This window comes from Cervus canadensis, chromosome 15 (genome assembly GCF_019320065.1).
Source record: "Cervus canadensis isolate Bull #8, Minnesota chromosome 15, ASM1932006v1, whole genome shotgun sequence".
Lineage (NCBI taxonomy): Eukaryota > Metazoa > Chordata > Mammalia > Artiodactyla > Cervidae > Cervus > Cervus canadensis.
In genome coordinates this window covers 44,944,339-44,972,096 of record NC_057400.1, presented here as the reverse complement: position 1 = coordinate 44,972,096, position 27,758 = coordinate 44,944,339, and the positions used below count along the sequence as shown (strand labels likewise).

The following is a 27,758-nucleotide window of genomic DNA, read 5'->3' as shown; positions in this document are numbered from 1 at the left end:
TTGTATGATCCCTGTTTATTACAGTTAGACTTTAAAAAATATTTATTCATAATCTAAACCTTGCAACATAGGGTATCATACTAATTTATCACCATCTTATTGATGAACAAACTTACAAAATTATTTTCTAAATTTTCCTTGAGATATGGGATTACAAACACCCACTAATAAATCTATGATAATTATAAAATTACTAACTTCACTGAATTGACTTGACTTTAAAGTCTGAATGGAAGGATTGTATTCCAAAACTACCATTACAGTGTTTCACCAACTTGCTCTTAAATTCCTCAACCTTCTCTAACATTTGGGGAAAAGAGAAAAGGTGAGATATTTCAGAATGAATTGGAAGGAAGCTCTTGGGTATTGAAATAGTAATGATAGCAATAGCTCAGCCTGTTCTATAGCATTAACAGATTGCAAAATTTGTAACATGCATAAGAATCATGCCTGGAGCTATGAGGTAGCACTGAATCCAAATCAAAATATATAGAGAGAAAAGTAGCTTTACATTTGCCAGGTGTAAAACTAGGTTTTAGTGATATTCCAAATAAAAGGTCACTGATTATCATAAATAGTTCCTATGTATCAGGGAATTAAGAGGTTAAAATTGATACGATTGTAATAATCTTCATTAGCATCCTCAGAAAGAACATCTTAATCCCATTTTTATGTTTTTATCCCCAAAATAACTGTGTTTATTTAAAACATTCCCAGATCTCTGTAGGAGAATATTTGTTCCTTTCTGAGCAAAGTCATCACTTTATTTAAACACAAAATCTTAAATATAATCTACATAATAGCTCCTGTAACTATGTCATCATATAAAAACATACCAAATAAGGAAACCACTTTATTCAAGTAGTCTTATCTTCTACCTACTTGTCTTGCGATGTCTGATAATACTATACCTTCAATGCTGACCTAGAGTTCAGAGATGGGAAAAGATGTTCAACACGCTATTTACCTAATAACATTAATTTGCTTTTTAAAAGTGCTATCCTTGCAGCAAAGTAGCTGCAGTGTCAATAAAAAATTAAAAAATATAAGCCAGAAGAAGTAATTTTTGTTCCTAGTTGTGCCATTTCACTCGTACTGCAGTTTCGGGCAAGTTACTTGCTGCAGTTTCCAGAACTGTTAAGTGGGGATAGCAGTGTCTGTCTCTGCCAATTCTTGAAAAGCTTGACCCAGTCTCAGTAAACAAAAGTATTTTGCATGGTGTTATAGTGCAAAGTCTTTTTATTAATCATCCACCTATAAAAATTCAATAGTTCTTGACAGTGAGCTTGATTGCTCAACACAGACAGAGATAAAAAGAACTTAGAGATCATGGAATATTTATAGACTCATTATAGAGATAAGGAAATTGAAAATTCCCTAGTTGAGTCACTTGATTAAGATCATTAAAAGCACAAAAAGCCAGAAGTCTCAGCTTGGAGCAGGAAGAATTTTGCTTCATAAACGGAGCCTTAACCAAGACACGGGTGACCCCCATTTGTAACATTATTTAAGAAACAGATCTCCATTACCTTCCCTGGACACTGATTTTATCTTCACTGGTGGTTTTTCTCTACCAGGAGCAGTAACTCTCCTAATATCACCCTGATAACAAATAGCCAGGCCAGGGACGTGAACGCAGATGTGCCTGGCTCCAGAGCCTCAGCCACTGTGGTAGTTAGTTAATCACACATGCTCACTCAGCCTCCCAAGAGAAAAGGCAGAGAAGGGGGTGGCAAGCCCTGCCAGAAGGAAATGTGCTGAGACTTGTTTGATTTTTAGGCCTGGAAAGCCAGAGTCAGTGGCTGCCTGGCTCAAAGCTGTACATTTTGATACATGAAAACCGGACAAGCAGTTAAGAGTTTACCAAGCTCTTTAAGATTTGTAAAAGGAGATGTATAGTTCCCAGTTATAGTTGCAACTTAATAGGCAATATTAAAATGCTAAACACCAAGATTTTAATTGTATTATATCAAATAGATACTATCTGAATGGATTTTTCATCCTTAGCCTTTTGTTAAAAGAGAGGAAATAACCATTATTTGAATGACGTTTAAATTTTAAATCACAAGGGTATTTTTTAACAGTACTGATACTTTAATGACCTAAAAGGGAATATTCTCTTCCAATGAGTAAGAAAATTTACTGCCAACCAGTAACAGATTACATAATAAAGAACAGAAATTCACTTTGACAAAAGGGCACCTTAAAAAGTGAAGGAGAAAGTGGGTTTTAGACAAATTGGTGCAGAGCTATCTAAATCTGTAGCTTAGAATTTGGATGGAAAGTTGGCCCCGAAAAGTTGGCCCTCCTGCATGTCCATTGTACTAAATATTTTATACACCCATATGCCTATGCTTGTTTCTCCAGGCCTTATCTTTATACTAGAAAGTATGCATATTAATGAGAAAGTCTATGCCTAGAAATGTATATGATGATATAGACATATAGTGCCATTTATAAGAGATGTGATATGCAACAAACAGGAGGCATATATTACAGTAACACTTGATAACATGAATAGTTATATTACCACTTCATTTGAGCATGTCATTTATTTTACATTATAAATTTCATGAGCATTCTTTACATATAAAAATGGCTATGATTACCATGGTTATTAAAAACTATATAGTAAAGCTTTAAATTAAATTTAACTGACAAACACTCATGAAGCAATTTCAATGGACAAACTGAATCCTGTAAGTTTTATAAGTACATATATTAAACATTGTACTAAAATGAAATCATTTAAAAACTGTTAAAATATTTTCCTATGTATACTTTTGTCTTCAAAAAGAAAAAAGCTTTCCAATTAAAAAAAATTGAGAATTTTTCATAAAATAATGATTTCTAGTGCTTGCTTCAGCAGCACCTCTACTAAAATTGGAAGGATAGAGAGAAGATTAGCATGGCCCCTGCACAAGAATGGCATGCAAATTTGTGAAGCATTCCATATTTTCATTACCAATGGTATTTTTCACAGAACAAGAACAAAAAATTTTACAATTTGTATGGAAACGCAAAAGATCACCAAAAGCCAAAGCAATCTTAAGAAAGAAAATTGAAGCTGGAGGAATCAACCTTCCTGATTTCAGGTTATACTACAAATTTACAGTCATCAAGACTGTATGGTACCAGCACAAAAGCAGAAATATAGACCAACGGAATAAGATAGAAAGCCCAGACACAAGCCCACACATCTGTGGGTAGCTTATCTTTGACAAAGAAGGCAAGACTATATAATGGAGAAAAGACAGCCTCATTAATAAGTGGTGCTAGGAAAACTGGACAGCTACGTGTAAAAGAATGAAATTAGAACACTTCTTAACACCATATACAAAGATAAACTCAAAATGGATTAAAAATTTAAATGTAAGGCCAGAAACTATAAAATGCTTAGGGGAAAACATAGGCAGAACACTCTTTGACATAAATCACAGCATTACCCTCTTTGACCCAACACAGAGTAATGAAAATAAAAACAAAAATAAACAAATAGGATCTAACTAAACTTAAAAGTTTTTGCACAGCAAAGGAAACTAAAAACAAGATGGAAAAAAAAATCTCAGGAGAAATTAATTGCAAACAAAACAACTGACAAAGGATTGATCTCCAAAATATATAAACAGTTCAGTATCAGAAAAACAAACAACCTAATCAAAAAGTGAACAGAAGACCTAAACAGACCCTTCTCCAAAGAAGACATACGGATGGACAATAAGCACATGAAAAGATGCCCAACATGACTTATTATTCAGTTTAGTTCAGTCGCTCAGTCATGTCTGACTCTTTCAGACCCCATAGACTGCAGCATGCCAGGCTTGCCTGTCCATCACCAACTTCCGGAGCTTGCTCAAACTCATGTCCATCGAATCAGTGATGCCATCCAACCATCTCATACCCTGTCATCCCCTTCTCATCCCACTTTCAATCTTTCCCAGCATCTGGGTCTTTTCAAATGAGTCAGTTCTTTGAATCGGGTGGCCAAAGTATTGGAGTTTCAGCTTCAGCATCAGTCCTTCCAATGAATATTCAGGACTGATTTCCTTTAGGATTGACTGGTTTGATCTCTTTGCAGTCCAAAGGACTCTCAAGAGTCTTCTACAATATCACTGTTCAAAAGTATCAATTCTTCAGTGCTCAGCTTTCTTTATAGTCCAACTCTCACATTCATACATGTCTACTGGAAAAACCATAGCCTTGACAAAATGGACCTTTGTCAGCAAAGTAATGTCTCTGCTTTTTATTATGCTGTCTAGGTTGGTCATAGCTTTTCTTCCAAGGAGTAAGCGTCATTTAATTTCATGGCTGCAATCACCATCTGCAGTGATTTTGCAGCCTAAGAAAACAAAGCCTGTCACTGTTTCCACTGTTTCCTCATCTATTTGCCATGAAGTGATAGAACTGGATGCCATGATCTTAGTTTTCTGAATGTTGAGCTCTAAGCCAACTTTTTCACTCTCCTCTTTCACTTTCATCAAGAGGCTCTTTAGTTCTTCTTCACTTTCTGCCATAAGGGTGGTGTCATCTGCCTATCTGAGGTTATTGATATTTTTCCCGGCAATCTTGATTCCAGCTTGTGCTTCATCCAGCCCAGCATTTCTCATGGTGTACTCTGCATATAAGTTAAATAAGCAGGGTGACCACATACAGCCTTGACGTACTCCTTTCCAGATTTGGAACCAGTCTGATGTTGCATGTCCAGTTCTAACTGTTGCTTCTTGACCTGCATACAGATCTCAGGAGGCAGGTCGGGTGGTCAATGGCCACCATCAAAAAATCTACAAAAAAAAATGTTTGAGAGGATGTGGATAAAAGGGAACCCTCTTGCACTGTTGCTGGGAATGTAAATTGATGCAACCTCTATAGAGAATAGTATGGAGATTCCTCAAGAAAACTAGGAATAAAACTACCATATGACCCAGCAATCCCACCACTGGGCATATACCCTGAGGAGACCACAATTCAAAAAAAACACTTGCACCCTAATGGTCCCATTGCAACACTATTTATAATAGCCAGGACATAAAAGAAACCTAGATGTTCATTGACAGATGAATGAATAAATAATTTGTGATACATTTATATAATGGAATATTACTCAGCCATATAAAGGAAAGAATTTTAGTCAGCTGTAGTGAATTGGATGAAAATAAGCCTGTTTTGGGCTTCCCAGGTAGCGCTGGTAAAGAACCCGCCTGTCAATACAGGAGATGTAAAAGATGTGGGTTCGATCCCTGGTTTGGGAAGATCCCCTGGAGAAGGTCATGGCAACCCACTCCAGTATTCTTGCCTGGAGAATCCCATGGACAGAGGAGTCTGATGGACTACACACAGTCCGTAGGGTTGCAAAGAGTCAGACACCACTGAAGTGACTTAGTACACAACACAGAGCTTGTTACACGGACTGAAGTAAGTCAGAAAGAAAAAAAACAAATATGGGCTATTAAAGCATATATATGGAATCTAGAAAAATGGTAGTGATGAACCTATTTTCAGGGAAGGAATGGAGACACAGAGAGAACGGACTTGTGGACATGGTGGGGAAGGTGGGGGATGAAGTATGAAAGTAAGCCCTGACATATATACACTACCATGTGTAAAATAGAAAGCTGGTGGAAGCTGCTATGTAATACAGAGAGCCCGGACTGGTGCTCTGTGATGATCTAGAGGGGCAGGATGGGGGTGGGGTGGGTGGAAGAGAGGCTTAAGAGGGAGGGTATATGTATAGTTTTGACTGATTTGCAAAGTTGTATGGTAGAAACCAACACAACACTGTAAAGCAATTATCCTGCAATCTAAAAAGAAAAGAAAAGAAAAAATAGCAATTTCTATATTAAAGAAACTAACATTTCAACAAATATATATCTAGTGAATTGATTTCTTTTCACCTGTGAAACAACTGTTGAAGAATAAGAGGAGACAGAAAAGCAGATATGCCAATGATAGAGAGAGAGGCAGTAGTGACTAAAGGAAAACACCTGGCCCAGGAGACCTGGCAGCAAAGAAAAAGAAAGATTTTTGGTACTTTGAGATAAAGCTCTCTTATGGAGTCTTTATATAGGGAACACTGAATGCTAACAATACTTTCTGTGTTTTAACTCATTTAGGAGAACTCTGTGAATTATAAAGACATAAAACACTATATGAAGACGAAACAATAATAAACTATTATGGCTTCCTATGGTGGCTCAGTGGTAATGAATCCGCCTGCCAGTGCAGGAGACTTGGGTTCGATCCCTGGTTTGGGAAGATTGCCTAGAGAACGAAATGGCAACTCATTCCAGTATTCTTGTCTGGGGAATCCCATGGATAGAACAGCCTGGCAGGCTACCGTCCCTGGGGTCGCAAAAGAGTTGGACACAACTTAGCAACTAAACAACAAATATATCTCAGAAGATAGCCGCAATCCCAATTTTTAACTCCCTGATGTCATCAATAAACTCATACATAAGTATCTAAATAAAACATTTGCTTGCTTGAGATTAAATAGCTTCTAGAAATATAAAGTCTGAAGTAAGAGTACATCATGAGAAATGTTGGGCTGGATGGAGCACAAGCTGGAATCAAAGATTACTGGGAGAAATACCAATAACCTCAGTTAAGTAGATGACACCACCCTTATGGCAGAAAGTGAAGAAGAACTAAGGAGCCTCTTGATGAAAGAGAAAGAGGAGAGTAAAAATATTGGCTGAAAACTCAATATTCAGAAAACTAAGATCATGCCATCCAGTTCCATCACTTCGTGGCAAATAGATGAGGAAACAGTGGAAACAGTGACAGGCTTTGTGTTCTTGGGCTCCAAAATCATGGCAGATGGTGACTGCAGCCATGAAATTAAAAGACTCTGGCTCCTTGGAAGGAAAGCTATGACCAACTTAGACAGCATATTAAAAAGCAAGAGACATTACCTTGCCAACAAAGGTCTATCTAGTCAAAGCTATGATTTTTCCAGTAGCTTAGTATGTAAACCTCTTTCCCTTTTATATTCTCCAGCAGAAATCTGAGGCCTAGATTATCATTCAGAGAGATATGTAGCTAAATAGACTTTCTCTCTAGCTAGTGATTTTGAAACTAACTCCATGCAGAGAATAAATCTCTAATAGAACAAACTCAACTTTTATCTGTTCCTTTTTAAATAGTCCACTAGACCCTTTGAATTGGAAAGACCTTCCCTGACCTGAGGTCCCACTCACATCTTACAAGTAACCTAGAAGTGGAGTTTTTAAGGATTCCCTTACTCCTTAATAGGGCTTTCCTGGGAGTGCAGCTGGTAAAGAATCCGCCTGCAATGCAGGAGACCCGGGTTGGATTCCTGGGTTGGGAAGATCCACTGGAGAGGGATAGGCTACCCACTCCAGTATTCTTGGGCTTCCCTTGTGGCTCAGCTGGTAAAGAATCTGCCGGCAATGCGGGAGACCTGGGTTCTATCCCAAGGTTGGGAAGATCCCCTGGTGAAGGGAACGGCTACGCACTCCAGTATTCTGGCCTGGGGAATTCCATGGAAAGAGTTCCATTCCTTTCATTTCTAAAAAGCAATAGTAAATAATGAAGTATTTCAAATAAGGTTTCTTTGAGAAACAAACACAAATAAAAAATACCTGCCACTTATTCTGGAATGTGTAAAATGACGGCTTGTAATAGCACTGTACTTGAATAAGTCATACTGTCACAGTGACCTTTACTGATATACTATTTCCCAATATAAAGCATCAATCCTGCTGCTTGAAAGATCTTTTTTGTGCAAGACCTGCAGATATATCAGGTAACAAAATAATGATTTGCTATCTGTATAGTCCATGGGGTCGCAGAGAGTCATACATGACTGAATGACTTTCACTTTCACTTTACTCCTTAATTCATTCCACAAATATATGCAGAGAACTTCCTATGTTCTGGGCTATTCTTTCAGGACACAGAATAGGAAGTGCCCCCCTAAACACTCCAATTGTGTTCTTGTGTAAAGGAATAACTGAAACAAAGTGTCATGGGGCCTGGCCCCACCTCCTAGAATCTAAAGGGGGCTAAGAAAGGGAGGGGCCAGTTCTTTATGTGTAGTCCAGAAAGTCTTCCAGAGGATATAACACCTAAGCACATGCATTAACCATGATTGGATCAGGAGGTCAAAGGAGATTTCCAAATAGAAGTTGAGCAGAATCTTGGAAACCTGGACAATTTTGCAGTAGTTCATCACAATGAAAGGAAAGGATGAGGGGAGTAGGATAATTTCCCACTATTATATATAAAGACTTTTAGCAACTTTGTTTACTATTTTGCTAATGAACTATGTAACCCACAGACTACAGGGGGAACAGTTTAGTGCCTACCATATGAGAACACCAAGTCTAGCCTATTAGGGATTCTGAAAGTGGTCAACTATATCTAAGGTAGACTAAGTCATGCTGGACAACAAATCACTCCAATATTTTAGAAGCTTAAGCCAAAACAAGTTTGTTTCTTGCTTTATGCAGATTCTGTTGTAGGTCCTGGGGTATCCAGGGCAGCTGTGCTCAGGGTAATAATAGGGCATCCCAGGGTCTTTCGGTCCTGTGCCACTTCCACCTGACTATAACCTTCCGTGATTGCAGCCGCAAGGGAAGGGAACCTAGAGAACCAAGCACTGGCCTGTCAATGAGTCTACCAGGAAATGAAACATTACATGTCTGCTCACATTTACTTAAAAGTTACATCACCATACCTAACTTCAGTGGGGTGGAGAATATAATCCTCCCCTACACCTAAACCCAGAAAGAGGACAGGGAAAATTGGTAAGCACTCAAAATGCCTTCAGCAGTCATGAAATGTTATGGTAACGTTTTATGGTTCAGATTAGTCTAATGGAGTTTGCTAGCATGTCATAAATTAAGGTTGAAATTAACTAAAGTTTATTCTTCATCTAGCGATTGAAAGTTACTTATCTGATTCATGAAACTGTTTAACCTGTGTCATTTAAAGACTAAAATTCAGATGGATTTAAATGGAGTGATTTGATTAATATTAATATCCAAGAAAATATTGAAAAGCAAATTTTTCTGGTATGGTTCTGATATTGTAATCCACATAAGCTACTTTTTTCCCCTTTTTTATATTCAGAGATACACTGAAAGGCATATATCATGCACAGGAGTGAATAAATATTAAATTAATGCCTCTCCGTAGAGACAAAAGGCATACTACTAGATTTAGCGTGTTACTTAGTTTCAGGAATCTTTGTATCAATCACTGTAGTTCCAGCTACAATGGTATATAACTGAGAGAACATTTAGTCAAGCAATGGTTCTAAGTATCAACCTAATTTTTACCACCTTCCAAATGTTATTGTATCAGTAGGGTGAAATGGCTAACACAGATGTACTACATGATGCTGATGCCACAGTACAGGCCTCATTTACGACCTTCTTTCACCTAACCTCTCTACTACAGTTGATGGAAATACTTTAAACTGTAAAGTTACTTTCTTAATTAATTCACATTATTTTTCGGAATGCAAACTTTCGGGCCCATCAGAATTGGCTTGCACTTTACAAAACCTGGCAGGCACGCATAATAGCACACAGGATTTGCAAATACTTGTTTGTCAGGTGTAAAGAATCCCGTAAAGAGCATGCACGTGGGAACTAAAACGTATACACAAGTACACGGTTGTGCCTATGGGAGTCCTTTCTTCCCATAAAACTTTCAAGAGGTGAATAAAACCTGTCATTCGATTCTTACTTTATAGATCGTTATTAGACATAATATTGTCTGGTCCTCATGTCACAGTTGTTAAAAGCTTAAAAATAAAAAGAAGGAAAAAAATGCCTCTGAAGACAGGACAAGCTTAAACCCGCCACCAATTAGAAAGATCACAGTGTCACAGGTATGCTTTTAACAGGATAGCAACCTCAGAGGTCAAGTTGGGGGAAAAAAAAAGAAAGCACCCCGGACGGAGGTCAGACTGCAGGCAGGGCAAGCTGCAGGCCCCATCCTGCGGGTTTCTCCCGGTACTTCCGCAGCCCCCAGGGCCTCGGCTCCGGTCCCCGCAAGGGGGTACGTTCCCTTCCTCCCCACCTGTCCGGCTGGGCTTCCCGAAGCGATGCCCTAGCGGTGGGAGTGAGAACACGCCGCGCGGGAGCCTCCTTTCGGTTCGGCTTCCCCAGCTGGACCCCGAAGCCCCGGGGGAAGGAAATTACCACTCAGTACTCTCCCACCCCCGCCCGGTTCCTCTCTCCGGCTCGCTGCTTGTCTCGCTTTGATGCCGCCGAGCCCCATCGCCACTTCTGGGCGGCCATCAGGCGGAGGCGGCGGCGAGCTCCCGGGCTCCAGGGAGGGAGATGGGGCAGGGTGAGTAAGCCGGCCCGGGGAGAGGATCCGGAGCGCCCGGCACCCGCCCATGGGCAGAGGAGGCGCTGTCTGGCCCGGCCCGCCCGGGGCAGAGCCTGGGAGAGGCTTGCCGCTCTCTCCTTCCTCCCAGTCCCGGCTGGGAGCCGAACGCGAGCGCGCCGGCCGGGGGAGGGAAGAGTGGGAGAGGAAGCCGCGGGAGAGAACAGGGAGCCACTGTCCCCTTTTGAAAAGAAAGTAGGAACCCTGGGTGGGAAAAAAACAAAGGCGCCCTCCCAACTTTTCTTCGAGCAAAGTTTTCCCAGGGCGTTTTGTTTGTGCGAACTCGGCCGGCGGAGCCCGGGATCGCGCTGCCGGCGTGGCGGCTGTGCCTGTGCGCCTCGCCCCGCTCCTCCTCCTTCCAGCCTGGGCAGCTCCGCTCCCTCCCCGAGAGGCGCCAAATGGCTACCCAGTCACCTCGCGGGGCGGGGGCTGCAGCGCCGCCTCCTGCCGCCGCCGCTCCGGGCGGCCGCTAGACCCGGCGGCGGCGCTGCCCGCGGACGGGGAGCGGGGCCCGCAGGTGGAAGCGCACCCTGGAGGCGGACGGGCGGGTCCCGGGCTGGGGGCGGCTCGGGCGGGCTCTTGACGTGCGGCCAGCCCCGCTCGGGCCTCGGGTAAACGAGCGTCCCGCCCTGACCCGCCGGCCTCTCCCACTCCAGCAGTGACGCGCTGCCTCGGAGCCAGAGCCCGCGCAGCGCCCCGCAAGGCGATGGACGGCCGAGCCCCGCGCGTGCAGGACGCTCCGGCGGCGCTCCCGCCGGCCGCACCCGCAGGGTAAGCTTCGAGCGCCGCGCCGCCCCTCACCCGGGAGGGCGAGAGCTGCCGGGCCTTCACCCGTCACCTGGCTGGCAGCTCGCCGCCCCGTCGGCGGCCGAATTCACCAGCCGCGGGACACGCGGCCGACGGGGCTGCTTCCTCCCGGCCTCCTCGGAGGCCGCCCCGGGGTGGGGGCTCGGTGGGTTTTGATTGCTTTCCTACCGGGCTGCTCTGAGTTGCTAAAGGGCAGCTGAATGCCAAGAATTGGGTAAGGACTCCGGGAGCAAAAATGGTAACAAAGGGCTCCTTGTTGGGGCTCTGGGAGACCGGCGGACGGTACCTGTAAGTGAGCTGCTGAGAAAGGGAAAAAAGTTTCCTTGGCCGAGGGCTGAGGCTCAGCAGGTGAGCCGTGTCAAGGTGACTGTAAGGAGGAGGCTTTCCGCGGGCGGGTGGAGGGCGACAGGAAGGTGTGCCAGCTGTCAGCCCGCAATGACAGTTCCGGGACCCGGCCGGGTGCGCGCCTCTGACTGGGGGTGTGTGTGCCTGTGGCCAATTGCCAGTGCCAAAGCCTAGCGCAGAGTCAGACCGCAAACACGGTGCATTTCTTTGTACCCTCACATGTTTAGGAGAGATTGGAATGGAAGGGGCTGTCACATGGTGAGTTAATATTCAGTGGAGCACGTCTTCCTGCCAGATATGCTAATAATCACCTTGCTAAGCGTTTGGGTAAACAGTAATGAGAACAGGTAGTTCTGCAAGAGGTGGGGAGAAGCTGAAAATAACCTTCGTCTTGGTAAACAGTGAAGGCTTTACATGGGCGCTAGTTGAACTTCTGAAGCGGGAAATCCCTTTGGGAAAGTGTAACATTTTCCTTCAACTGTTCCCCCAATTCAGTTTCTTTCCCTATGGTTAATCCGAGCAGGGCAGTGCTCTCAAGAGACTATGAACATTCAGAAAAGACTCGGTAAGGAAAAGTCTGTTTTATAGCTAATGAATGACAGTTGCACAGTTGTCTTGATTTGAGAGTAGAAAAGTCATTTTTTACCCCGGAACATGACACGCGTTTCCTTAGAAGCAGGTCACAGCATGTTTATTCATCAGAGACCATTTGAACATTGGCAGTTGTCTAGAGGAAACATGGAAAAGTCTCAAAGCAGCATGACTAATATAAAAGATATTTAGTATAATGCTTACGTAGAGGAAACATACAGTGTATGAATTAATTCTTTTTCTTCCAATTAGCTATCTTCTCCCCTCTGCAAATAGCTGTATTTCTGTGGACTTCCGTTCCTATTCTTTACCCAGATTTTTCATTACTTAGATATAATCATATATATTCTTTCATATATTTCATAATATTTATAATGTATGGGGAAAGAAGTAAATTGGCAGGAAGATATTAACCATAAAAGCATGAACCTCTAAAGGGAGCTTCAGGAATACTGAAATGTATTCAGGTATCTCAAAATAAAATAGTATTAAATTGGTGGATTTGAAAGTGGATTAGACTAAGGTACTATTTGGGCTTCCTCCATGGCTCAGTGGTAAAGAATCCGCCTGCAGTGTAGGAGACAGGAGTGGAGGGTTGGATCCCTGACTCAGGAAGCTCCCCTGGAGGAGGAAATGGCAACTCACTCCAATATTCTTGCCCGGAAAATCCCATGGACAGAGGAGCCTGGCGGGCTACAGTCCATAGGGTTGCAGAGAGTCCAACATCACTGAACACACACACACAGATACTATTAAAAAAAAAAAAAAAATAGAACCCAGCATATGCACATACACAAAATACACTAGTATACTTTTATGGGTGTTCAGAAGTCAAATAATTCTGTGAGTAAAATAGGCGAGGTCAGATGCCTCTTACATAAAGGAAACGAGAAGAGCTTTCTAATGATAAGCACGACTGTAGTAAGACACTTCAGATTTTACTTTTGAGGATTTAAAGGTTAAACTGAAATTCTGTGCTTCAAGAGAATGTATAACATTGCTTTATCTAATTTCTGAAATATGAAGAAAATACATCTTAGGAAATTTGTCCTGCCCTCTCCAAATTTAAGAAGAGATAAGTTGAAAAATGCTTCAACATCTTATCTAAAATAGCATCCCCTCCCCCATATCATTTTACTGTATTATTTGGAGAAGTTAACAATATTTGAAAGATATAAATGTTGAAAAAAATATTACTTCTCTGCTTTCACTTGTTTGTCTTGTCCCTGGGTGTATTCCAAGTGCCTGTTATATAGTATTTGTTGACTATTCATTATTCAATATTACTTCTGTTCTTTTTATCAAAACCCCAGTATGTTAAAAAGGTTTTAATTCTGAGGGAAAAAAAGGAATTATTGTAGAGATGGACAGTTCTTTGGGAAGTGGTAGGGCCAATCTATATGTTATAATAAATGTTAGGTTTGAAAGTACATTCTTTACTAATTAAATCATGACTCCAGTAATTTATGACGCCTAGCTTAGTCCTTAACTTATGAGGCCTAGCTTAGTCCTTACAGGCTTCCCTGGTGGCTCAGGCCGTAAAGCGCCTGCCTGCAATGCTGGAGACCTGGGTTCGATCCCTGGGTTGGGAAGATCCCCTGGAGAAGGAAATGGCAACCCACTCCAGTACTCTTGCCTAGAAAATTCCATGGATTGAGGAGCCTGGTAGGCTACAGTCCATGGGGTCGCAAAGAGGACACGACTGAGTGACTTCACGTCTTAGTCCTTATTCTTGAATATTGCTGCTCTAAAGAATGCTTCTGTATGTACTTTTCCAAGTTTTAGATCCTTGTAATATGTCATTTTAAAGAAATTTAATGCAACTCCTTATTTTACAAATGAGAATCTGAAGCACAGAGACAGTGATTTTCGAAGGCCCAGAGCAAATTAATGGCAAAACCTGAAGGAAAACCCAGGGTGTTAGTCGCCTAGTTCATTGCATTAATTGCTTTTAATCTTTTTCAGATCACAATATGATAACATTTCAGCTGGATGCTTTATCTTTAGAGCTGCTAGTGCTGGTGATTTTACTTGCCAAAGTGGATAGATATTTTTAACTCTTTGAAATTTAAATGTCAGAAGTTGACCTTGCTTTGAGGGACCTTATTGGTGTTTTGATTCTGAAACAAGTTTTCAAGCATGGCATATTTGCATATTTTTTTATTGACTTGCAGCATGGGAACTATGGAGCTAATTGAAGGCATAGTAAAAAAAAATTAAGAAATGATTTAGCAGCTGCTTCCTTTAGCTTTTATTTGGAGGCATCTTTGGTTTGAAAGTTTTACTTTTGATTGTTTAAACAGGTCTTGTTAGCTAACATGTATTAACTACTTAGAAGCTGAATGCCTTAGCAAAGGTTTCAACATAATCACCTGGGTATCTTTAAAACAGGTACACATGCTCTCACACTCTTACCTATCCTAATTTTAATTGATCCGGGAGGGGAGGAGGGCATGGGGAGTTTTAAAATACTGCTAGGTGTTTCTAATATGCATCCAGATCTGAGAATCATTGATTAAGCAGGTATCACCAGCTGAGGTAGAGATGAAACCATAAATGGAACGGAGGCTGCTATTAATCATTTTTAGCAAACTTAAGACCCTAGCGTTCAGCTTTCTTTTTACTTTTTGAAAGATTCCATTTAGATGCTCTATAGTATTGTTTAATTTTAATTTTTTTTTTTTACTTTTTGAGGAAGTATATTAACTCCATTTTATGATTTTGTATCTGGGGCTCAGATAATTAACATATGCAAAGCTATACAATGCTAAGATATGCATGAGTAATAAAAACAAGGTCTAATCCCCAAAACTATGCTCTTCATCCCTAGGCCTGTTACCCAGGATGTTTGCTACCCTGGATGATACTGAATGGATTATTTAAAGTGGCCTTATGCAAACGTCTTGAAATTACGTTTGTAGTATGTTTAAAAAAAAAAAAATCCTACAAAATTGAATGCGTATGAAAAAACCAAAAGCCTACCATTTAAAAGGAACTTAAATTTTTGGTTTATATCTTTAAAGTCATATTTAACATTTTCATGTGTTTGTTTGGGATGGTTTATCTTATAGTATATTGACACCTTTCTTTTTGTCAGATGACAGATATGTCATAGCTATACTTATTTTTGCTCTTAGGCAGCAATTAAATTTATTATAGCATAGTTTCAAACGTAGGATTTTTGACCAAATAAGAAAAATAAAAGTGTTTTTTAAGACACTGCTAGACATTTTTTTCAAAGTCTATAATTTTCTCTGAATGTATTAGATGGTAATTTAATACTGTTATCACTTAACCTTATTATTGAAATGCCAGTTGTATTTATATAATAAATTTCAAGCTTCATGTCATTGAGACAGCTGCTCTAATGCAATTAATTAGTCAAAACTTGTGAGCCCTTATTTTACATTAAACACATTTTTCTGGGCACGGGGAGACTGGCTCCTGATCCAAAGAGCTTTACTAAAAAATTATTTGTAACTATGCAGGGAAAAAAGGAAAGTACTGTTAGTGTAGAAGAGGTACTTTGATATTAACTTTAAAAGCATACTGTGGATATGCTTAGGATTTAAAATATAATGTCATGGTTCATTGGTCAGCAGACTTTGTTCAGAGGGTTGAAATGGGCCCTCTATCTGTTTGTCTTATGTTTTCCTCCTTTTTTTTATTGTGGAGTAATACACACAAAATTTACCATCTTAACTATTTTTAAGTGTACAGTTCAGTATTAGGTACATTCATATTGTGCAACTGTTATCATCATCTATCTCCAGAACTCTTTTCATCTTACATAATTGAAACTCTATACCCTTTGAACACTAACTCCCCATTTCTCCTCTCCCCACCACTCCCGACATCTGCTATTCCTCTTTCTATCTCCATGATTTTTGACCACTCTGATTACCTTGCATCAGTGGAATCAAACAATCTTTGTCTTTTTGTGACTGGCTTACTTCACATATTATAATATCCTCAAGATTCATCCATGTTGTATCATATATCAGAATTTCCTTCCTTTCTGAGACTGAATAGCAATGTACTTTTATGCATTTATCTATCGATGGACACAGGTTGCTCCCCTTGTTTTAGCTACTGTGACTATTGCTGTTAGGAACATGAGTATTTAGCTATCTCTTTGGGACCCTGCTTTAAGTTCTTCTGAAGCAGAATTACTGGATCTTATGGTCGTCCTGGGCTCCCCAGGTGGCGGTAGTGAAAAAAACCCTGATGCCAATGCAGGAGACAAAAGTGACGTGGATTCAACCTCTGGGTCCGGAAGATCCCCTGGAGTAGAAAATGGCAACCCACTCGAGTATTCTTGCCTGGGGAATCACATGGACAGAGGAGCCTGGTAGGCTACTGTCTATAGGTTCTCAAAGAGCCAGACACGATTGAAACGACTTAGCCAGCACACACAGCATGGTCATCCTATTTTTAATTTTTTCGAGGACTGCTATACTGTTTTCCATAGCAGCTATGCCATTTTGCATCTCCCAAAACAGAGCACAAGACTTCTGGTTTTTCTACATCCTTGTCAACACTTGTTTTATTTTTTTGAAAGCAACCATTCTGTTACGTGTGAGATGGTATCTCATTGTAGTTTTGATTTGCTTTTCCCTAATGTTGTTGAGCATCATATCACGTGCTTGTTGGCTATTTGTATATCTTCTCTTGAGAAAATGTCTGTTAAAGCTTTTGCCTATGTTTCCTTTGGTTTGCTTTTTTTGGCTGTTGAGTTTTAGGAATTCTCTTCATATTCCAGATATTAATCCCTTATCCTCTACCTGTCTTTGTAAGGCATTATTGGTACACAGCCATACCCACTTATTTGCATATTGTTTATGGCTGCTTTCATATTATAGCTGAGTAGTCCAGGCAGAGATATTATGATCTGTAAGCTAAAAATATTAACCTTCTGTCCATGTACAGAAAAAGTTTGCTGATCCCATGGGCCAACTTATGAAATTGGTAAATGAAATAGTGATGATTCCAAATTTATTTACTTGGGAGGGAGGCATGTAAGTATTGAACTTAAATATAAATTAGAACAAAATGATATTTGTTTGCATAAAGCAAGATAATTCTTATAGTAAGTGCTTATTTATATTCAATGGTGATCGATGGTTGTGTTTCCTCCTGCCCTCCACCCCCACCAAGTGAAAACTTAGGCTTGGCCTGTTGGCAAGCAATGTAGAAATTATAACATTGATGTGATTTCAGAATATATTTTAAAGAAAAGTTCTACACTTCTGTGCTGGAGATGCTTTCATGAAAAATGACTGATGTACGGTAAAGGTGTTTAGAAACAAATGTGCCTAGGAGAAGCTTGACCAAAGGTATACTTAATTCCTATCGAGTTTTTTTCAGCCTATACCTATTTTCAGTTAAGCAAACTGTCTTTATAATAATAAGTGTTTTTGTTGTTGCTATTAAAGATCTTTCATATCCTGCAGCTTTTAGTGCTCTAACATTAGAGTGACAGTTATTAGAAGACCTTTTTTTTTTTTTTAATGACTTTGCTAAATTTTTTCCCCATCTGTTACAGTAAAAACAAACTAAAAGTATGGGAGAAAGAAGTTTCCCATGACTATTTATAAAGGGCCAAATGTCTTCAGTTTTGATACAAACTTCATATCTGAGGAATGGATCCCTTGGAAAAGATTCTCAAAGACTGACTAGTCTTTAGAAAAATGCTAGAGTGAGCTTGTCCCCACCCTGCCCCATACTTTAAGTTCACATTGCTGCCTATAAACTTAAATAAGTCAAAACTATTTATTGACTTTGGACATTAAAAAAAAAAAAAAAAAGCTGTGGAAGGGAGTCCATGGTAGTCTAGTGGTTAGGATTCAAAACTTACACTGCAGAGGCCTGAATTCCATCCCTGGTCCAGGAACCATCCTGCGTGCCACACCGTACAGTCAAAATACAAAAAAAAAAAAAAAAATCTCACTTCAGATGAGCATGTATACTTAGGAGTGGAATTGCTAGGTCAGAAGAATATGCATGTATATTCATCTTTTATAGACACAGTCATTTTTCCAAAGTGATTCCACCAATTTATGTTCCCATCAGCAACATATGAAAGTTCTAGTTGTTCCACAGTTTCGCTAAGAATTAGTGATGGTCAGTCTTTTCCATTTTAGTTTTTTTGTCAGGTATGTAAAAATACTGCATTCTGTAATATCTCAATAAAGCCAGGGGGGGAAATGGGAAAAAAAATGCTGTGGAGTTCAATTGTGGAGTAGTTTGACCAAGAAAGGCTTTAAATGGGATGCTCATCTCATCATTACAACAGCAAAGAATGCAGGCAGGAGAAACAGTTTAAGCTTAACTTGTAGAAAGCCAAAAACTAAGAATTATTTGCAGCTTTTACTGTATGTTAAATAGCTACACATCTTTACAAAGGTTACAATTTCCAAGTTTCACAGGGAACAAGTGAAGATATTTAGGTATCCTATATGGAGCAGTATCGCGATGTACCTTTTCATGCTGTGTAACTCAGACTGATAGCTCAGACAGAGGCAGGCTTTCAGGAATTTGGTGGGAGGAAAACACAGTACATTACAGAACTGAGTCATTTTCTTAACCTCTACGCTCTAGAAAAAAAAAAAAAAGGTAGCCTCATTATGGCTTTCAGGTATGTGGTTGTGACATGGTGAGGATGAAGGTGCTAGGTGAGCAAAAAGTATGAGAAGAATGATATCTGAATTCCTCTTTTTCCCTGGAGGTACTCATGTACCCTTCCTGTTTGTTGATTGCGCCCCCCTCCCCCACTGAAAGCAGAGCTTTAGAGACAATGTAAATAAATAATTACTTTTTGAAAAAGAGTGTGGGTTAATAGGACAGAGGTTTTCCTTGGTAATTGCCTCAGGCTTGGAGAAAATTGCTTTGGATGAAATTAAAAGTGAAAATGCCATCCATATTGGGTGGGATTTGATTTTTAAAAATAGATAGCTCAGTTGGTAAAGAATCTGCCTGCAATGCAGGAGACCCCAGTTAGATTCCTGGGTTGAGAAGATCTGCTGGAGAAGGGATAGGCTACCCACACCAGTATTCTTGAGCTTCCATTGTGGCACAGCTGGTAAAGAATCCACCTGCAATGGGGGAGACCTGGGTTCAATCCCTGGGTTGGAAAGACCCCCTGGAGAAGGGAAAGGCTACCCACTCCTGTATTCTGGTCTGGAGAATTTCATGGACTGTATAGTCCATGGGGTCACAAAGAGTCGGATACAACTGAGCGAGTTTCACTTTCACTTTCAAAGTGGTTCAGAGTTAAGCCTCTGCAGTGGGGTCAACAAAAAACCTGAGATACAACCCTTTGGGTCCAAAATGTGGATCTGCTTTTAAAATAATGATTTTGATTTCCTCATGTAGGGTGTAACTTGGTTTTAAATAGGGTTGAATACCAAAGGATATGTTTTGGAAACATATCACAATATGTTTTGTACACAGTAATATCAGTGGGAAGATGCATTGTTTCCTCAATGTAATTAATCTGAGAGATTAATACTACTTTATGTATTTTGGTGTATTTTTAAAAATTACACCATTTCACTTTGTAGTGATGCGATTGCCACTTCTGTACTTAACACCAATGTTTATTTGTAAGGAAATAGAGTTAAGATGCTCAAATATAGGTGGGCCATTTATCAGCAGTCCTTGACTTTCATCTCTCTAACCTATACACCTGCTATTACAAGCACGTTCACACATGCTACTGTTTCTGGACAAATGGAAGTGAAGGAGTATTAGAATAACCCCAAGGGGAACAGCCAGAGTTTTAACAGCTGCTATAGTCGTGTATATCAGTTCAGTTGCTCTGGGAAAGCAGGAAATTGAGTTGCTAAATCCAAAAATGGCTCCCACCTTGCCTTTCCCACGTCTGATGGATGTGCTGTAGTTCCTAGACCAAGTGAGTTCACCGTGGTCAGCATAGTTATAAAGCCATTGAATTGATTTTCTTCTTTGTGCTAACGTGGCAGAGAGAGGAGCAACACTGTTTCTTCCTCCTCTTTATGTCAGGTGTCCCTGCTCCAGGACAATCTGGAAAGAGTCAGGGTCCCTGTCTTATAGGACAGCCTCTGTGTCTCGTGATCTGAGCTGTCATGATCCTCAGGTGTTCATGGTTCTGTTAGTTACTGGCTGCAGAACTACTGAATAACGTGTCCTACCCCCCTCTCTTTTGTTTCTACATAAGGTGCCCATTCCCCGAAAGCAGTTAGATGCTTTAACTTAAATTTTATTTTTTTGCTGTGTTTCAAAAGAGCAAAGCTGAAAGTGGCAAAGAATGTTGGCAGGTGGAGAGAAACTACTTTTTACACATTGTCTTTTGATATCAGGCTACCAGTCGTCCTTCTTCAGTTTTCTCTTTTTCTAAAAGAGGATAAGTTGGACTGACTTTTATTACCAGTAAACTTTCCCCCATGCCCAGAAGAGTTAGGTGTGACTTCATTTGAAAAAAATGTGTATATTTAAAACTAGATCTGAAAGGGGAAATAATACTGATTTTTCCCCCTTACATATAATTAGGACAAATTTTGTATCTAGAACCTATTCCAACCTATAGTTTAGTTTATCATACATTTTTGATATACAGTCTGATCTGAAAGGAGCAGTGTCCAAGAGTTCATATAGTCTGTTCATCTGTTGTGATCCTGTATGTCTGTGGAAATACATGGGAAATTCACTCTTAGATGATGTTAAGAAAATATAGCCGTGAAGTTTGTGCTGGTAACTTTGTGAAGCCTAGGAATGTGTTTTCAGCTAATTTAGTAGTTATAAGTGATATAGCCTAGAATGTATGCACTTAGAAGCATTTTTAGAGTTTCCTAATTAAATTTAGGAGTATATATATGTGTGTGTGTTGCACACCAAATATTTTGGACTTTTATTTTTGTGTGACTCATAGTTATTTAGGACGCTAAGCAGATTATTCAGGCTCAACTTAGTGGCAATTCTAAAAGTTATCTGAAGGTGTTGAATGAATATTTGCTGTAATTTTTGTATTCTTCCAGGTATTAAGCATAACACAAGTTGAAGTTGGCAGTATAGAATATTTGAATGTCCTGGATTTTGGGAATTCGTCGTTTCCTTATATCACTGTAAAATCTAGGCAGGGTAAAGAGATCAAATTTCTGGAACTCCACAGAAAATTGTAATGCTTTGAATACAAAAGCATCCCAAGTGCCATTGGTGTTAAAGGACCAACCAAAGGAGCATCCAGAAATGAAGGCAGATTCAGAACAGGAGGGAGGCAGTTGTGTAGCGGGAGCTATTTTTATCATCGACATCTTTACCACTTACCAGCCTTCACAGGGGATATCATAACATTTCCTGTCAAGAAACAGTTTTTTAAAATTCTGGCACTTAGCCATTTTGCTTTACTAGTTAAAGGCATTTCAGAATGCTATGCTCTCAGATCAAACCTGGTCAAAGCCTTTGTTGTGATGATTGTGCATCCTGGCATGTGACCTGTGTGACTGGTGAGGGTGTGTCTCAGGGCTGACCTTTGCACCCTTTATCTCTGTGGCCCCTGGGGTCCTTCCTCAGGGTGATGCTCACCAGTGCGGCCCTGAGTCAGGGACTCTTGTGAAGGTGGATGGAGAATATGTGAGAAAAGGAAGGGCGCCTTTAGGAGTTGAGAACGGAGGCTTTTTTCTTCCTTGAATCCTAGAAAACCAGTTTAAAATTAACACTGCCAACAAGAAACAGTTTTTCACTGATGTATGTACTTAAAGTTCTAAAACTGGGGACTTCCCTGGAGGTTTAGTGGTGGGACTTCATGCTTCTACTACAGGGGGTGTGGGTTTGATGCCTGGTTGGGGAGCTAAAGATTCTGCATGCCCCGCAGCATGGCCAAAAAAGGGAAAAAAGGCTAAAACTGGCTATGTCAGTGCAGAAAAAAATGTTCAAAGTACTTATTTTTAAAATAAAGTGGGAAAAATTTAGGAGAAATGGTTAACACCTGTTTATAATTTTGTTTTTTGTATTTAAATACGCTAAATGTATTTCAGTTGTATAGTGAGCTCTTATGTGATCTGCTTATGTTTTTACACTTTTGTATCATGGGAAAAAAAATGAAATTTCATGGTTTGTGAAGGGGAGAATTTTCTTGACATTTTTCCTTCTTTGGTTAGCCAAATAGATGCATGCTGAGTTAAATGGAAATGTAGAGGTAATTACAATTTTATTTGGGGAGGTAGGTGAAGAAAGGAACAGGAAAAAAGGCAAAATATGTTCAATGATGGAAAAATGAAGAGCAGAACAGTCTCTGATGGCAGAAGAGGAGGCAGTGGTGCAAAATTGCTAGACTAAACTAGCAGATTGAGGTTTGTAGTCTTTAATCTCTTACATTCAGTTGGTAACTCTGGTACTATTAATTTGTGAAACACTTCTGTGATCTTAGGTTATTAGAAAGCATTTTCTTCCCCCAAATGTATATATAACATCTTCAAAAATACCCTGTATGTTTTGTGGGAGGAGAGATTCCATGAACGTTAATTAATAGTTATGCCAATGACAATTATTCTCTACAGTGTTATTTATAGGTCACATCACTGTATTACTTGTTTTTCTAATAGGCAGTATAGTCCAATGGCACAGAATTCAAAAGAGAAAAATGATGAAACAGTGAGAGATTCTCCCTATATACTGTTCACCCAAGCTTTCTCCCTAGAGGCAATCATGTTATGGTTCTTACAAACCCTTGTGGGATACTCTACACCAGTGCTGTCCAATGGGAATATAATGTGAACCACCAATACAATTTTAAATTTAGGAGCTAGCTTTAAAAACTCAATTTGAATGATGTATTACACGATGTAGTGGTTAACATGCTTCTAGTTCTACAGAACAGTAAAGTTGTCTTTAATAGAAAAAATATTTTACATTGTCAGATTTGAAATATAGATAAATTATGCAAAATTTGAGTTTTAGTTTCTTAGTCACATCAGTCACATCTCTAGTGCTGAAAAGCCTTATGTGGCTGGTGTCTACTACATTGGGCAGAGTATCTCCTTACAGTCAGGAAGAAATGGGTGTGTGTATGCATATTGTTTCTTACCCTTTTATATTCTATTTTATTACATAAAGGGCTCTATTGTTTTCCCCATAACTACGTGTTATGTCTTTGTAGGGATGACCATAATTCATACAACCAGTCCCTTAATGATGGGTACTTGAATTTATTTCTCCCTTTCCTGCCCTTTTACTGTTATTAAGTGATTATTAAGTATTATTAAGCATCCTTTAATCAGGGTACAATTTCCTGTACTAATACCCTTTCCTGGCATGTTTGATTAAATTAACTAGATTGTGAAACCCTAAAAAGCAGAGACCATATTTTTTTAAAAATTTTTCATCTTCAATGAATTTATACATATGTGAACTTGTAATCACAAACCAGATCAAAATATAGAATATTTCTAGGAGCATAGAGTCCTCTGTCTTGCTCTCTCCTCATCATTACTCTGACTTCCATCACAATAGATAAGTTTTGCTTATTTGTAAACTTCATATAAATGGAATCAAGTAATTCTTTTGTGTCTAGTTTAGCATTATGTCTGTTAGATTCATCTACATATTTTTGTTGGCAGTAATTCATTTTTTCATCACTGTGTCATATTCCATCATGTAAGTATATATTTTTGTTGTAATATTTATAGACATTTGGACCTTTTACAGTTTTTAGCTCTTACAAGCAAAGCTTCCATGAACAATTTTGTACCGGTCTTTTCATTGGCCTAAAGATTCACTTCTGGCTAAATAATTTGGAGCTAACCTCATCTCTCTTTCTCCACATACATGAGCACACGCACATGCACACACACAATTCTTAATTCCATGTGGTTCTTAACACATGCTAGATGATCACTAAATGATTAAAGATACATTATTAACTAGTCATGTACTGTGAGCTCAGTTCAATCTTACTAAAAATATTGAACAATAGTTCCTTGTAGACTCTTATTCTTATTATTCTTAAGTGAGATATAAAGCATAGCATTTTACCCAGGCTATACACATTTCTTTTCTCTTGTTCCCCTTTTTTAAGCCTTATTTTAGAAACTGAGGTATAGTTGATTTACAATGTTAGATACGTTTCAGGTGTACAACTTAGTGATTTCAATTTTTAAAGGTTATATTCCATTTATAGTTATTATAAAATACTGGCTATATTCTCTGTGCTATACAACATATCTCTGTAGCTTATTTATTTTACACTTAGTAAAATACTAAGTATTAGTATAAGTAGTAAAATACTAAGTGTAAAATACTAAGTGTATTATTTTACACTTTGTACCTCTTTTTTTTTTTTCACTTTGTACCTCTTAATTGCCTACCCCTATCTTGTCCCTCCTCTTCATTTTCTGCACTCGTAATTACTGTTTGTTTTCTATATTTGTGAGTCTGTTTTTTTTTTTTTTGTTATAGTCACTAGTTTGTTTTATGTTTTAGATTTCACATGTTAGTGATATCATTCAGTGTTTGTCTGACTTACTTCACTAAGCCTAATAGCCTCCAAGTTCATTCACTAAGCCTAATAGCCTCAAGTCCATCCATGTTGTTGCAAATAGCAAACTTTCATTCTTATAAAGTTTATAACTGAGTAGTATTCTGGTGTGTGTGTGTGTATGTGTGTATGTATGCCACATCTTTATCCATTCATCTGTTGATGCACACTTGGGTTGCTTTCATATCTTAGCAACTGTATATAATGCTGCTATAAATGCTGATATATTGGGGTGCATATATCTTTTCAAGTTAATGCTTTCCTTTTCTTTGGATATATACCCAAGAGTGAAATTGCTGGACCATATCGTAATCCTGTATTTAGTTTTTTGAGGAACCTCCATACTATTTTACATAGTGGCTGCACCAGTTTGTATTACCACCAACAGGGTACAAGGGTCCACTTTTCTCTACATCCTCACAAACATTTGTTATTTATGGGCTTTTTGATGACAGCCATTCTGGCAGGTGATACCTTGTTGTGGCTTTGAGTTCCATTTCTCTGATTAATGATGTTGAGCATCTTTTCTTATGCCTGTTGGCCATCTGTATATCATTTTTGGAAAAATGTCTGTTCGGGTCTCCTGCCCATTTAACTGGGTTTTTTTTTTTTTTTTTTTTTATGTTGAGTTGTATGAATTCTTTATATATTTTGGATATTAACCTCTTACTGGTTATATCATTGTCAAATATTTCCTCCCCATTTGGTAGGTTGTCTTTTTGTTTTGTAAATGGTTCCCTATGTGAAACCATGTTTTTAAATATTGTTCTTGTATGTATTGCTGGGTTTAATTTAATGCATGAACAAACCTAGATACATAATGATCAGTTATTGGTTCGATGGGTGTTATTTAAATTATTTGTGTGAACCTGAGCAAGAGATCAGTGTTGGGGATGCAGATCAGCAAATTACTTGTCTATTTGTTACTTGTGGTATAAGCTTAGTTACACAAGAACTGGGTAGTTAACATTCATCTTCTTATTTGAAACTGTCCAGTGATATTTTTCATTGAAATATGGTTGATGTACAATACTATGTAAGTTAGAAGTACACAATACAGTTAACATTCATTTTTGTAGCTGTTAACCAACAAATTGTTGCTAAGACCCTATCAAATAGCCTCACATGTAAAAATGCTATTGTAAATCTCTCAGTATTCTACTATAAAACTCTATTCTTGGTTTGAGATTCTCTTTTAGCGTTAATCCCTGCAGTGGTATTTATGAAAGAAATATGCATTTCATTAGTAGTTCAAGTGAAAATTCTGAGTAATGACACTTCCATCACAAACTTCCAGGAAAGAAGAACTCTGGCCTTCATGGGTAGAGTTGTTTAACAGGGCATAAGTGCTGTATTATTATTTGCAGCTTAAATAGTCCTATTTGAATAATGATAGCAGAGCAATATTTGATTTACAAAATAATTTATAGGTTTTGAGAGTAAAACAAGTAGTCATTAATTATATGATTAATTAGTACATAAGAATTCTTCTCATTTGTGTCAATACCCTGAAATCTAAATTGATGAGAGCCTTACTATTTTGATCCAGTTCTTCTGTCAGTAGAAAAAAATTAGTATTTTGATGTGAACAGTAATTACAGAAGAGTAAGATAAAAAAACACAGAGGGTATATTTTCCAGCTCATGAAAGAAGAGGTTGAAAGTTTAGAGGTATCATAACGAAAGAAATTATATTGTCAAATAGGCACTTAGGAAAGAAAAATCAGTGAATGTTCCTCCTAGTGTTTTTTGAGAGTTACACTTCAAAATGGGTCTAAAACAGTGAATATTATAATAGAAAACAAGTTCATTCTTTTTTTTCCCTTAAGAATGCTTTCACCAACAAGTTGGCATTTTATACTGTTCCAAAGTAAGATAAAATTAAGCCAGAATTGATCTGAAAAAAAAAAAAAAAAACACCCTCTAAAGAAGTAATCATTTAACGCATGGGCAGATGAGAGATCATTCTGTAAAGCCTTCTAAGCAAGTCTGATCCTCTCCATTTAACTCAGCAGCCTACCTTACTGCTGTCTGACGCGGCGAACGAGTACATTTAATTTGGCTCTCTGACATTTAACAGCGTTTGGTTTTGGTTTCAAATAAAACTGGTCCAGCCAGAAGTCAGAATCAGCCCTTGGCAGGCAGCTGTTGTAGAGGGGAGGTGGAGTCAGTCGAGCTGGCACCGAATCGCTGCCCTGCCACTCACGGGCTCGGGCACTTTCTCGTCACAGGTGTTTCCCAGGTGGCTCAGTGGGAGGATGCACCCGGCAACGCAGCAGACTGAGCAGTCACTCCAGTTCCATCCCTGGGTCGGGAGGGTCCCCCGGAGGAAGAAATGGCAAGCTACTCTAGTATTGCCTGGAAAATCCCAGGGACAGAGGAACCTGACAGGCTATGATCCATGGCCTCTCAAAGAGCGGGACACAACCGAGAAAGCGCACACACTCCTCTCACCTGGCCTTGGCTTCCTCCCGGGTGGAGGAAGATGACAGCCCAGAAGGGAAGTCCGAAAGTAACACCAGCACTTGCCAGGCGTTGTGTTTACGTTTGATAACTTTTAAATATTATCTACTTTGCTGGTACGCAGCCTTTTGTAATGTTGGCATCATTACTACACTAACTGGAAGCCACAGAACGAGGAGAATAGGAAGGAAATAGGGCCACAGGCCCTATTCTTATTTTCCTCTCCCCGGAAGTGGGTGATGGGTTGGTTTGCTTCCTAAGTATACTGTGAAATTCCCCATGCCAGATGCGGGGAAGTTGTTCTTGGAACACTGAATACGGAATGGGTACTGATCTGGATGAAAATCACATTCCCTTTTAAAGGAGAAAAATGCCCTGTCTGAGATTTGGAATATGCTACCAAGGTGATTGCAATTGTTTGTTTCTCTGCTTCACCATTTGGGAAGTGCCTACCTTTTAATATTTCACTTTTCTCCTGTGTAAGATGAGAGTAACCCTAACTGCGTTTCTTTGATTTTGTTAGGGCTGATATGTAGTCACTGAAAATTTTCCATTGTAGTATCATACATTAGAATATCAGTATTCAAAAGAGGGAGTTGAGGTATGATACACCATTCTAATCATAAGCTATCATATATTGAAGAGAACTTTTGTTATTTTTACACATAGATTATAACAAG

General features: G+C 39.2%; 1 protein-coding gene and 1 non-coding gene across 2 annotated transcripts in view; both read left to right on the top strand.

Annotated features, from left to right (window-relative positions):
* Nucleotides 1-2,853: 2,853 nt before the first annotated feature.
* LOC122454052 lies at nt 2,854-2,960 on the top strand. The gene has a single exon (XR_006273273.1). It is a non-coding gene; the product is annotated as a U6 spliceosomal RNA (small nuclear RNA).
* Nucleotides 2,961-10,182: 7,222 nt separating this feature from the next.
* The window catches only part of COBLL1 (cordon-bleu WH2 repeat protein like 1), a 165,844-nt gene continuing 148,268 nt past the window's right edge, over nt 10,183-27,758 (top strand). The window contains exons 1-2 of the mRNA XM_043487599.1: nt 10,183-10,323; nt 11,019-11,133. Of these exons, the coding sequence (XP_043343534.1) occupies nt 10,314-10,323; nt 11,019-11,133 (125 nt within the window). The 5' untranslated portion in view covers nt 10,183-10,313. The remainder of the gene's footprint in view (nt 10,324-11,018; nt 11,134-27,758) is intronic.